The sequence below is a fragment of the Capricornis sumatraensis genome, chromosome X, assembly GCF_032405125.1.
Source record: "Capricornis sumatraensis isolate serow.1 chromosome X, serow.2, whole genome shotgun sequence".
NCBI classification, from domain to species: Eukaryota; Metazoa; Chordata; class Mammalia; order Artiodactyla; family Bovidae; genus Capricornis; species Capricornis sumatraensis.
In genome coordinates, this window is record NC_091092.1 from 14180382 (window position 1) to 14193275 (window position 12894).

At 40.2% G+C, this 12894-nt stretch overlaps 1 protein-coding gene across 2 annotated transcripts in view; it reads right to left on the bottom strand.

Annotated features, from left to right (window-relative positions):
* MORC4 (MORC family CW-type zinc finger 4) overlaps nucleotides 1–12894 on the bottom strand; it is a 60738-nt gene that overhangs the window by 13166 nt on the left and 34678 nt on the right. For both annotated transcript variants that reach the window (XM_068962347.1, XM_068962346.1), the window contains exons 11-14: nucleotides 8989–9117; nucleotides 6355–6423; nucleotides 5925–5976; nucleotides 4369–4544 (exon numbers count right to left, since the gene is read on the bottom strand). In XM_068962347.1, coding sequence (XP_068818448.1) covers nucleotides 4369–4544; nucleotides 5925–5976; nucleotides 6355–6423; nucleotides 8989–9117 — 426 coding nt within the window. The remainder of the gene's footprint in view (nucleotides 1–4368; nucleotides 4545–5924; nucleotides 5977–6354; nucleotides 6424–8988; nucleotides 9118–12894) is intronic.

Here is a 12894-nt window from a genome sequence, read left to right on the forward strand (position 1 = left end):
ATATTCAAAAGCAGAGACATTACTTTGCCGACTAAGGTCCGTCTAGTCAAGGCTATGGTTTTTCCAGTAGTCATATATGGACGTGAGAGTTGGACTGTGAAGAAGGCTGAGCGCCAAAGAATTGATGCTTTTGGAGTGTGTTTTTGGAGAAGACTCTTGAGAGTCCCTTGGACTGCAAGGAGATCCAACCAGTCCATTCTGAAGGAGATCAGCCCTGGGATTTCTTTGGAAGGAATGATGCTAAAGCTGAAACTCCAGTACTTTGGCCACCTCATGCGAAGAGTTGACTCATTGGAAAAGACTCTGATGCTGGGAGGGACTGGAGGCAGGAGGAGAAGGGGACGACAGAGGATGAGATGGCTGGATGGCATCACTGACTCGATGGACGTGAAGCTGAGTGAACTCTGGGAGCTGGTGATGAACAGGGAGGCCTGGCGTGCTGCGATTCATGGGGTCGCAAAGAGTCGGACACGGCTGAGCGACTGAACTGAACTGAACTGATACCAGACAGACCTGGAGGATATAAGAAATGTCAGAGGCCTGCACCTCCCAGGTGAAACCATAGCTTTAGACTAGGAGCTAGGCAGACAGGAAGCCCCCAATTTCTTGACCACATCCCCCTGGATTACAGCTTCTTGAATAGTTTTCATAAAAGAAAACTTAGAGGGAGATGAGAGCAGGTTAAATGCCCACCTTTCACTGTACTTTCTGAGATTTAAGAGATTTTCTTGAACAAATGTTTCTGTACTTGCTGTGTGCCCCTAGGACAATTTCCAGGAACTAAGAATGATTGCTTTGCTTCTTTAATAATTTTTTTTCCAGTTAAATGGTTACTTGTTGGTAAAAGAGTTCATTACACTACTCATTTTGCTATTCTGGAACTCTTACTCAAAGATCGTATTTTAAAATGTTAATACTGACCCTTGAATCAATCTTATTCATTTGCAAAATTGTTTTTTCTGTTTCTACCTTGTGTCTGTTGTTTCAAATATTCCTTTAAATATATTAGGATATCTTTCCTCCTCTCTTTTCACCATTATAATGTATTTTGAATTTTTTCTGGCTATCCTTTTAATATATGAAATAATTAGCCTTTGATATATAATTTACTCAGAGTAACCGAGGTAGCGTTAGTGGTAAATAACCTTCCTGCCAATGCAGGAGATGTAAGAGATAAGGGTTTGATCCCTGGGTCAGGAAGATCCCTTGGATAAGGAAATGGCAACCCACTCCAGTATTCTTGCCTGGAAAATCCCATAGACAGAGGAGTCTGATGGGCTACAGTCTATGGGGTTGCAAAGAGACACGGCTGAAGCAACTTACCACGCAGTATAGCTTACTCAGAGGTTCTCTAAATATCTAAATAAATTACAGGCTGTAATTCTCATCTTTGTCTATATGTTTATGGCTACTTTAGACCTTAGTTTATATCACTCATATGAAACCTATCATGTATCCGGGGTGGTTACATATGTAACTTTGAGTACCATAAGCTCCTTCATCTTAGATGCCATCACTGCCTTAGAATACTGCTTTCATATAGTAAGGACTCAAATATATGTAGAATGAATGAACAGAAAGGGGACTATTTCCTTTAAGCTGTCTTGCCTTAAAAGGTTATGCTTGTTTATATCCTAGCTGAACTTACTCTTTTTTTGCAGGTTTTCCCCTATCTTTGCTAGATTCATGAAGACTCAAAGCTGTTTCCAATGACACCTCTGGAACACCTTGTAGGTCTTATAACCTACTCCACTAGAAAATTTTAAAACACTCTTGGATAGTGTAGGCTTTATTTTATCTAGAATTAAAGAGCTGTACTACATGACCCAAGGACCCTTATCAGCTTTAGGTTTTGATAGCAAGGGAGATCTTCGTTAACTCTTGACTAAACCTATTATTCCCTTTACACAGTTTTATAAGAAAATCTTGCATATTTTATTAGACTCTTGAGCATCTAATTTTCCTCTATAAAAAAGGTAGACTATTTCCAATCAATCTGAATCCCCCTATATGCGTAACTTGAAATGACAGAATCATCATTTACTGACCTTACATAAAACATGACATTAGCAGTATCAATTATCACATATCTCTTGAAGAAATATTATTCTCAAATTAAAATTACACATAAATAGTCAAGAGTATTTTACCTGAACTCTAGAGCTAAAACTCAACTCTGGATAGCACAGTTCCACAATGACTCATACAGAGATCCTAATTAAGACTGATGAAGTATGCCACCCAATGGATGTACTGTCATACTGCACTCATAAAATACATACATATAGAGGTTAGCATTTGTTATCTCCTTCAGGTTACCAAAATCCACTGGACAGTATCAACAGAAACACTGAAGAGAAAGCAAAGGTGGTCACAGCAGGGAAAGGACAGCTTTCAAGAGCAGTGACATCTTAATACTCCAGTATCAATTTTGATGCATGACTATCTCAAGGAGATCAATGTAGAGAGCTAACAACGTGCTTTAACAAAACCATAACACTTTTCTCTATACCCCTCCCAACCTAAAATGGGAGTTGAATAACTGTGGATGAAACAGTAGAATTAAGACCAAATCCCTGAGACCAACAAGGATATGTTCCTTAATCCTTTGCTGCATGGTTCTATCTTAGAAATAGCTCCTTCAATATGACTGAATTCAACTATCAGTTTCTGCACAGCTATTCTCTTCCAACTATTCTTGATGCTTTTGTATAGATTCTCATTTAATTCCTTTAGAGTTCTATTACTTTTTCTCCTAATAGCCTACTTCCTCTTGAGACTCTTTGTTCATGCTCAGGGGGATGTGAGGTTCTTTCAATATCTAGGGGGCTTAATTGTGGAAGACTAGGGGACTTGCACATATAAAGAGATGTTTGTCTGGGTGAAAGCTGAAAAGACCTACTTAAGAAGCAAGAAAGAGGGAAAGAAATCAATAACATTGGTGGAGGTGGGGGCAGGAGTAATTTCCCCCATTATATATCCCGTTGCTTTTTTCCTACCGTATGTTAAGAAGATATCCAAACTGAAAAGGGTTCATAAAAATTTCACAATCTACTATGTAACAGTCATATTATTGTGGACTCTAGAAGTTTCTACCACTAGAGAGCAACTCTGTACCTTCCCCATGGCTTGGCCCTGCCAGAAGTGAGAAACACAGTAGCAAGGAGAAAGCAAGTCATAATTAGCAGTCCTGAGTTCTAGTCTCATGACAGCACACAGGCAGTCATACCTTTTAGTGCTTCAAATATTCCTGATATTTAAGAAAATTTCTGTTATAAAGATTGCTGTGTGTGCTTAGTTGCTCAGTCATGTCCAACTCTTTGCAACCTTATGGACTGTAGCCTGTCAGGCTCCTCTGTCCATGGGGATCTTCCAGGCAAGAATACTGGAGTGGGTTGCCATGCCCTTCTTCAGCGGATCTTCCCAACTCAGGGATCGAACCCAGGTCTCCCACATTGCAGGCAGATTCTTTACCACTGGTGGCGGGTCTAAGCCACCAGGGAATAACAAAATAATATTGCTGTGGTGCTAGACGATGAACAAGTAAATTCTAAGACTAAACTTACACGAAAAATTTACCCTAGGAAATAATGGACTACAAAGCTTACTTAATGGCACAAACTTCTAATACTTATTTTTATATGTGGCCAACAATGGCAACACACTCCAGTACTCTTGCCTGGAAAATCCCAGGGATGGAGGAGCCTGGTGGGCTGCAGTCCATGGGGTCGCAAAGAGTTGGATACGACTGAGCGACTTCACTTTCACTTTTCACTTTCATGCATTGGAGAAGGAAATGGCAACCCACTCCAGTGTTCTTGTTTGGAGAATCCCAGGGACGGGGGAGCCTGGTGGGCTGCCATCTATGGGGTCGCACAGAGTTGGACACGACTGAAGCGACTTAGCAGCAGCAGCAGCAGCAGCAGCAACATGTGTTAGGTCTATGGGGCCCTGCAGGATTTCAATATTCCTAAACTTAAAGAAAGAAACAATGCTTATCCAGGTAACATTACCTTACATTTGTATAATACATTATGCTTTGCAAAGTTTTCATGTCCATTACTTCACTTACACAATTTCCAACATAATGGGAATACATAATCCATAAAAGAACATTCGTCAGATGATCCCCTCAAAAAAGTAAAACCAAAAAGATAGAAAAATAGACTTGACATGACAGTTACAATGTTGAAAAATGGGAGGTACATGCAACATGCAAGTCTATTAATCCCCAAATGGTATTTCTCATTCTGAATTCCATGCCAGGCTTTAGGAGAAACGCAAACACGATAACCATATCAATTTAGTTTACAGCAAAGCAAACCCTGAGGCTCATTACTGAAGAGAATCTATATTTTTTTTACACACCTGGAGAACTGAAAAATGCTGGAATCCAGAGGCTTAAGTTGAAGAGAAGTTGTTCTGCTTTCTTCTCCAACAGATGAAAGCCGGCTGGGGCTATCAGTTCCCTCATACCCAGTCATCTTATTATTCAAGTCATCCATATCTTGAATAGAAGGGATCTTCAGCGGATTAGCGAATACCTAGCAAAGAACGAAAGAATTTATACAAATCCTAATTTCAAACCAAATACCAAAGGATGAGTCAATCCTTCTGATGCTAGGAAAAAACACTTGGCCAAATAAAAAGAAACTGTTTCCTACACAAAACAAACAGCGCGCAGTAATGTACACTAGAACACTGACCCCAGGCATGTTCAGTTATAACCTTATCAGCTAGATACCAACAGACCTCCCCAACTCACTGATTGGCTCCTGGAATCATCCCATCCACAACACAAACCCAGGCCCCCGAATCACTTTCTTATTCTCTCTTTTGACCCAGTGTAAGACTGGGTTTTCACTCCTCTGAGATCTGTGATGAGGGAAGGAATGGAGGGAATAAGCACTGCAGCAAATGTCTGTGCTGGTCTTGGAGAAAGGCATGCGAGAGACTAACATATACTGCACACACAGAAACATGCATCTGGGACCTTCTGGGAGAGCCAGCTTATGAAGATAGCATGAATGATGAAGGTGAAGGAGTATAAGGGGAGGTAAACTGAATGAGGACAGGGCAGTCCCAGGAAATTTCCCAGTCTCTAGATCAGACTATAAAGCCAAGATAGGAGGGTTTGCAACCTGTTTATTAATACACCTGGGTCTTGGTAGAGTGTCAGAAGAATTAGTATTTAATTGCCTCTATCCTCACCAGCCTGACCTACCCTGACTGAGTGGGTGGAAGGTGAATCTAACATGCTGCTAGCAGATATCTCTGGGAAAGAGGGTCAAGAGGAAAATCATGCAGAAAGGCAAGGTTGGGTGGGGGAGATAAATGGGTGCTATGGTGGCTGTCAGGAAAGGAGTGTCCCTGAAAGGACGGCCAACCTTATTGCACCCTTCAGCGTCCGGAGCTGGGCAACCATGTCCGAGAGACAGTGCTCCTGAAAATTCAAAACAGCAGAGTCTTTATAAAGCCAGCCAGCCTGAAAGCAGGGAGGGGGGAAAGGGCACAAAGAACCACCCCTTCTTCCCAAGAGGAAAGCAGAAAGGAGTCACCCGTGAATCCTGGAAGGAAGGAGACTGAGGAAAACCAGACACTCAACAGGAGCAGCCTGTATGAGGATGCAGCGTAACCCTGAACACTCTGTGACTCTGAATGGGACATTCACACTACCCAGAAACAGTACTGAATCCAACTCTGGGCAATAAATGATTTGGCTCTTCCAGTTTTGGTGATCTGAACATCAGTAACAGCAGATCAAAGTAAAAATCAAAAGATCCTGTCAAAAAAAAAAAAAAGACCACCAGAACAAATGGCTCGTTATTTCTGTACAGCTTTCAAGAGTGCTGCTTTCTTCAGCCTATGTCCTCTGTTGGGGGAAATTCTGTGTGAGGAAAGGAAGAGGGTGGACCATCTCTCACCTGGTGGCTCTCGTTTTCTGTTGGTACCTCCTTCTTGTCAACAGTTTGATCTCTAGGAGAATATAAAAGTGCTATTTAGTTCACTCATGAATTGTAGATTTAGGTTATAATGTTCCTTCTAAACTAGAAAGAGTGTGAGCCTTGTCGAGTAGTTAAGAGTTCCTTCCTGGACTGTGCTACTACAGAGAGATTTCAAATGCTCTATCAAAAGAGGGGTGGGGTGGGGGAGAGGGAGAGAAACTAGAGCCAATCTCTAGTTGAGACATTCAGGAGATAACTAGAAAGAATAAAGAACTCTAAGAGCAGAGAGGTGAATAGGAAAATCATTTGAAAAAATCATCTCTCTTCTCAAAATTCCTATCCTATTAGGAAGGGTCAGGCTCCTCTATCAAAGGATACGGATCACCATCTCGGGTAAGGTATACTCAACTGTTTCTTAGCTCTGCTCAAGTACAGGTCTTCATCAATGAGTTCTTGTTCCTCTGGAACAGAGCACCTCCTGCAGTACATAGAAGAAGTTACCTTTTGGAAAGAAAATGTGCCCTTGACTTTCACCCTTCATTTTCCTCACAAGTATGACAAGGCAGATTAACCACCATCTAACATTATAGTGTTCAGATCGCACCCACCTTACAAAACGTGTGGGCAGGCTACCAGGTAGCAATTCTTTTTTTCAATGCATGAGGTGAGGTGAAGTCGCTCAGTCGTGTCCGACTCTTTGCGATCCCATAGATTGTAGCCTACCAGACTCCTCCGTCCATGGGATTTTCCAGGCAAGAATACTGGAGTGGGTTGCCATTTCCTTCTCCAGAGGATCTTCCCAACCAGGGATCGAACCCAGGTCTCCTACATTGTAGGCAGACGCTTCACCGTCTGAGCCACCAGGGAAGCACAATTTCAATGCATACCTTATCATTATTTTTGGTGCATATATCACCCTTCTCCCAAGATACTCAAAGTACTTGACAGCTATAAAATTCATATGATGGTAGAGAGCATGAAGCATAATCTCTATTTTCACACAGTGAAATTCAAGCACAAGGGAGACTTGCCTGGGCTTCTATAGAAAGAGAATATCACTGAGACTAGAACCTAGGTCTCTACCTCTCATGTACTCAGAAAGCAATCCCCAAGGTACAGGCTAAGCAGGACTATCCATAGACTATGTGATGATCCCTGAAGAGGAAAATCAGAGGCTATGATAGAGAGCAGCACAAAGGGATGAGGAGCTGACATTGTAAAAGAGATAGAACAGAGGCTAGCAAAGAAGGGGAAAAGAGGATTCTATAAATGAAAAGATGATTGCTATATGTAAAGCATGAAGAAAAGAATTTTAGGAGTACAAGCTGAAAGAAGTACTAGAAAATGTATTCAGTGGACAAAGGCAATCCTAGAAAGAAATAAACAAAAACTAATAATAACTGGAAATCCTATGTTATATCCATTTTATTAGGGGGCAAAGTGTCCTGGAAGGTTATGTCTCCTGGACTAAATATAAACTGACAGCATATACAGAATTTGAAAATGAGACTTCTAAGTTCTCAGTCTCACATTTTAATCACACCACCCTAAGAGGTACTTAGGCACATCTTTAGTCTATGGGGGAATCCTTGCTTATTACAGAACTGGACTTCATTGTTTTATATTTCCTCCATTTTCAGCATTTTTTCCCCTTAAAAAGCATACTGTTTTAGTACCTTTTTCTCTATTAACATTTATACCATAGAAAACAGTTAAGAGAGTCACAGGTGAATTGAAACAAACTGAATTATTATTATGAACCTATGTTACTGAGTCATATAAAAATATTTGTTAAATTGAAATGATGTCCATGATGTGAGAGTTTAGACAATAAAGAAGACTGAGCGCCAAAGAACTGATGCTTTTGAACTGTGGTGTAGGAGAAAACTCTTGAGAGTCCCTTGGACTGCAAGGAGATCAAACAAGTCAATCCTAAAGGAAATCAACCCTGAATATTCATTGGAAGGACTGATGCTGAAGCTGAAACTCCAATACTTTGCTCACCTGATGCGAGGAGGTGACTCATTGGAAAAAGACCCTGATGCTGGGAAAGATAGAAGGTAGGAGGAGGGGACATCAGAGGACAAGATGGCTGGATGGCATCACCGACTCAATGGACATGAGTTTGAGCAAGCTCCAGGAGATGATAAATGACAGGGACGCCTGGCATGCTGCAGTCCATGGGGTCGCAAAGAATTAGACATGACTGAGCGACTGAACACCACCACATCTAGATGTTAGCTGCTTCAAGGAACAGATGAAAGTGAAAGTGTTGATACTCAGTCGTGTCCAATTCTTTTCGATCCCATGGACCGTAGCCCACCAGGCTCCTCTGTGCATGGAATTCTCCAGGCAAGAACACTGGAGTGGGTTGCCATTTCCTTCTCTGGGGGATTCTTCCAAAGCAGGGATCAAACCCAGGTCTCTTGCATTGCAGGTGGATTCTTTACAGGCTGAGTGATGGAATATTAGAAAGACAGACATGTAAACAATCTAAATTGAATGTACAATAGGTACTTCAACAGATTCAAATATAGGAAGCATATGAAGAAAACTGTCACTTCAACCTGAAATATAAATCCCTTGTTCTCAAATAGTTTACAATCTCTTGAAGAGCCCAAATGTATACATATGAAAAACATCCCCCAAATTCAAACAGTACGTGAGCAAATGTGAAGAATTAAATACTACAGTCAGCCAGAGTAAAATCACTGTAAACTACTGTCAACAAGAGAAGTATCACACAAAATATTTCTGCTTCCCAGACGATATGATCAGATGGAATACAGAAAGTCACTCTAAGCAACTGGAATGACAGTATCAAGTCATGGAGAAGGGAATACATGCAGCATGTGTAGGGAAGAGTGAAGCCACAGGCCTGCTAAAGCGGAAGGCCTGTGTTAACATACAAAGAATAGGTAAAGACCAGTCAGCACAGGGGCTTGAATGCCAGGCTGAAGAGTGTGGACTTGAGACGAGAAGTGTTTTAGAACAGAGACAAATCAGGACTTATCTCTGGCATAATACTGAGTCTTAACCTTACCTGTACTTTGGGTGGGAATTATAGTAGCAAAACCATCTTGCAGGTAACGTGGATGGATCAACCTTGCCAGGAAGCCTCCTCCATTTCAGACACTCATCACACTGTACCCATGTCTGGTCAGGAATCTTCCTGAATGGAAGAAAACAAAAATATGACTGTCTATATAGTTTTATACTTTATACTAGCTTTATACTCTTTCTTACATTAGAAAGGCTATATTCTAGCTCTATACTCTTACATTAAAAGGCATACCCTAAAATTGAAAAAACTGAAAGAAAGAACTGAATATGAAATGTGTTAGAAATGTTATAATCCAGGTGTCTACAATGTATAATCTTAAACTTCACAGATAAAACAATGATAGAACCAGACCAGATATGAAAACAGTAATAAGTATTAATGTGGTAAGCCACCAAACTATAGAGCTCAACAGTACTTATCCTGGAACCTTATTTCTTGAGTTTAACAAAAGGATAACTTTAACTCTAAAGTTTAGTAATCAGCAAAAATTTTATATATATTACAATATTACTAAAAAAAAAAAAACCCAAAGAATCATTTTTTTTGCTTCTATCCAATCCCATGATAGATTTGAAATGCATCTGTGAGAGTCATTGAAGCAATGTCATCAAAACATCTCCTCTATTTCCCCACAGGCTCCCTAGTCCTTTTTTTCCCTTTCAAAAAGTCTTTGTTTATACTTAAATCAAAATTTCATTAGATAGATATTTCCAAAGTTAATCTTAAAAAGTAGCATAAATTTGATTAAATTTTGTAACTAGAAAAAGTGGCTCCAGTCCAATAACTGGGTTATTAACAGAGAATTCTTCCAGAATTCTACTCTTAAAAATTTTTTGGCTGCACCCTGCATTATGTCAATTCTTAATTCCCTGACCAGGAACTGAACCTGTGTCCCCTGCATTGGAAAACAAGAGTTTTAACCACTGGACTGCCAAGGAAGTCCCCAGAGCTCTACTCTTAAAACTCATACTCATTCTCATCTCCCTCAGGAAGTGTAACCCAGTCACCCACATCTTGGAGTAAATTTGTTTCCCTGTAAGAGGAAATGATCCATATATAAGACAAGTAGTGTGCATCTAATATGTGAAAGGCAGACGAGACTGGAAGGGAGAAGGCTAGAGAAAAGACAGAGAGAGGGTAGAGGGGCACCTAGGGCCAATTTGAAAAACATGTCATTTAGCCTAGGACAGATTCTGTGTACGTTACATTTATACTGCTCTTATGCTGCTGCTGCTACTGCTGCTAAGTCACTTCAATCGTGTCCGACTCTGTGCGACCCCAGAGACGGCAGCCCACCAGGCTCCCCTGTCCCTGGGATTCTCCAGGCAAGAACACCGGAGTGGGTTGCCATTACCTTCTCCACTGCATGCAAGTGAAAAGTGAAAGTGAAGTTGCTCAGTCGTGTCCGACTCTTCCCGACCCCATGGACTGCAGCCTACCAGGCTCCTCAGTCCATGGGTTTTTCCAGGCAAGAGTACTAGAGTGGGGTGCCATTGCCTTCTCCATGCTAGACATTTCAATTGAGTGATATGATTCTTTTATGTCTTAGTTCAATATTTTTCATATCTTTTTAAATGGTGCTTTTTTCTAGTTATAAAAGCAATATAAGCCCATATTAAAAAAACTATAAAATACAGAAAGAAAAAGAAAATCTACCAATAAGTCTACTACTCAAATACAATGTCTTCTTGTTTAAAATGCTGTTTTAATGAAGAGAATCCATACACATTCTTGGATATACAGCTTCCTATCTCCTAGCTACAGGCTGCTCCAGCCTTGCAACTCTAAACTCCAAGCTCAGGCCTGACCTCTGGTGTCTATATATTTCTGTACAGCCACTGCTTTATTTGAGGCTTCCCTCATAGCTCAGTTGGTAAATAATCTGCCTGCAGTGCAGGAGACCTGGGTTCTATCCCTGGGTCAGGAAGATCTCCTGGAAAAGGAAATGACAACCCACTCCAGTATCCTTGGCTGGAAAATCCCAAAGAGAGAGGAGCCTGGTAGGCTGCAGTCTGTGGAGTCACAAAGAGTCGGGCATGACTGAACAACTAACACACTGTTTTATTTAGAGTCAGAGAAAGCAGTTTCAGCAGTAGTGCTAAGGGGACGGAAAAGGTCATATTAGCTTTGGTTTTACATGCACACACACAAGAGTCTCTTGCAGAAGCACGTCAATATTACTCTCTCGGGAACAAGCATTAGAGACAGTAATTCTCTACCTCAGGTTACATGCAGACCATGGTAGATCCTCCAACCCAGGCAGACAGAAGAGGCTTTTTGTGTGCAAGCCTAAATAGGCAGCTGAAGGGGCTATGCTATATTTTTCTCATTGCATCCTTACAGAAGACTGTCGTGGTTAAGAACGTGGGTTAGGGGGCCAGACTGCCTATATCTGAAAACGATCTACCACTGTGTATTTATCTAATTTTGAACAAGTTACTTAAGCTCTCAGTGTATAAGTGTCTACATTTGTAATGAAGTAACAATATCATCTGCCTATCTCACAGGATTGTTGTGATGGTTAAATATATACATGCAAAGAACTTAAACCAGTGTCTGACAGGTAAGTACTAAATAACCACCATTAAACTTCCAGAAAAGGCTGTATAACATATATACACACACTCCAGCAATATATGAACATCTGTTCCATTGCATTAATCAGTTATTTAAAAGGCAAAAAAGAGATATCTCATCTTAATTTGCATTTCTTTGAAAACCATGGATGTTGGACAGGAATAGAGATCTTCATTTTAATTTTTTTAAATATAAATTTATTTATTTTAATTTGAGGCTAATTACTTTACAATATTGTACTGGTTTTGCCATACATCAACATGAATCTGCCATGGGTGTACACGTGTTCCCCATCCTGAACCCCCCTCCCTCCTCCCTCCCCATCCCACCCCTCAGGGTCATCCCAGTGCACCAGCCCAGAGCACCCTGTCTCATGCATCAAACCTGGGAAAACAAAATTTTATATCAAACATTTGATGATTTTCATTTAAAAGAAACACAGTGCCTTCCCCCAAATGAACTTTCAACACTCTAATCTTTGTTTTGATGGTATAATTGACTGTGTACATATTGTCACACATTCTGCCCTCTGTATTATGCTTCTTTCCTGGCCTCCTGAAGCATTTCATCCTGATCCACCATTCTGTATGTGATTTTGTGTCTTAGATTCAGTAAATTCTACATTTTTTCCTGATATGTTGGGTTCTCTATTTCTATTCTCAAATTTCTTGATATGGTTCCAACAATGTTCATTAGAATAAAAAGAAGGGAAGTTTGCTAAAATTTCTGAATGCCTACTATATGCCAGCTACTGTGCTAAAAAGGTTAGATGATCTAACTTAACACATTATTGGCTGGGGATTTTTGCAGAAATTAACACCTGTGGCTGGTGATTTGTTATGTAAGCGAATACTGATATGTCTCCAGTCAAACGTAAACTAATTTTCCTCCAATTAAAAAATTTAAAAATATAACATTCGGGTAATAAGACATATTAATATGTCTCTGTTCAATAATGAATTAATATATGCAGAGAGATGAAGTAAACCAATACAGTATTGTAAAGTAAAATAAAGTAAAATAAAAAGATGAAGTGAGCCAATACAGTATTGTAAAGTAAAATAGAAAAAGAAAAGAGTTAAATGTACCATTTAACGCAGTACTATCTGAAACAATACTACAATAAAAAAAAAAGAGAAACAAAAGAGATGGACTAGACCAATAATTATAGGAAAACCTGAAGGGTAAGCAAAGATGTACATATCCACCTCTCATCACCCTTACCATCCTCATGACTACCAAAGACTTGTGCCAAAATGCTGCTACCAAACTTGCAAAGAAAGGATCATTTCTCTCCCTATATACTCC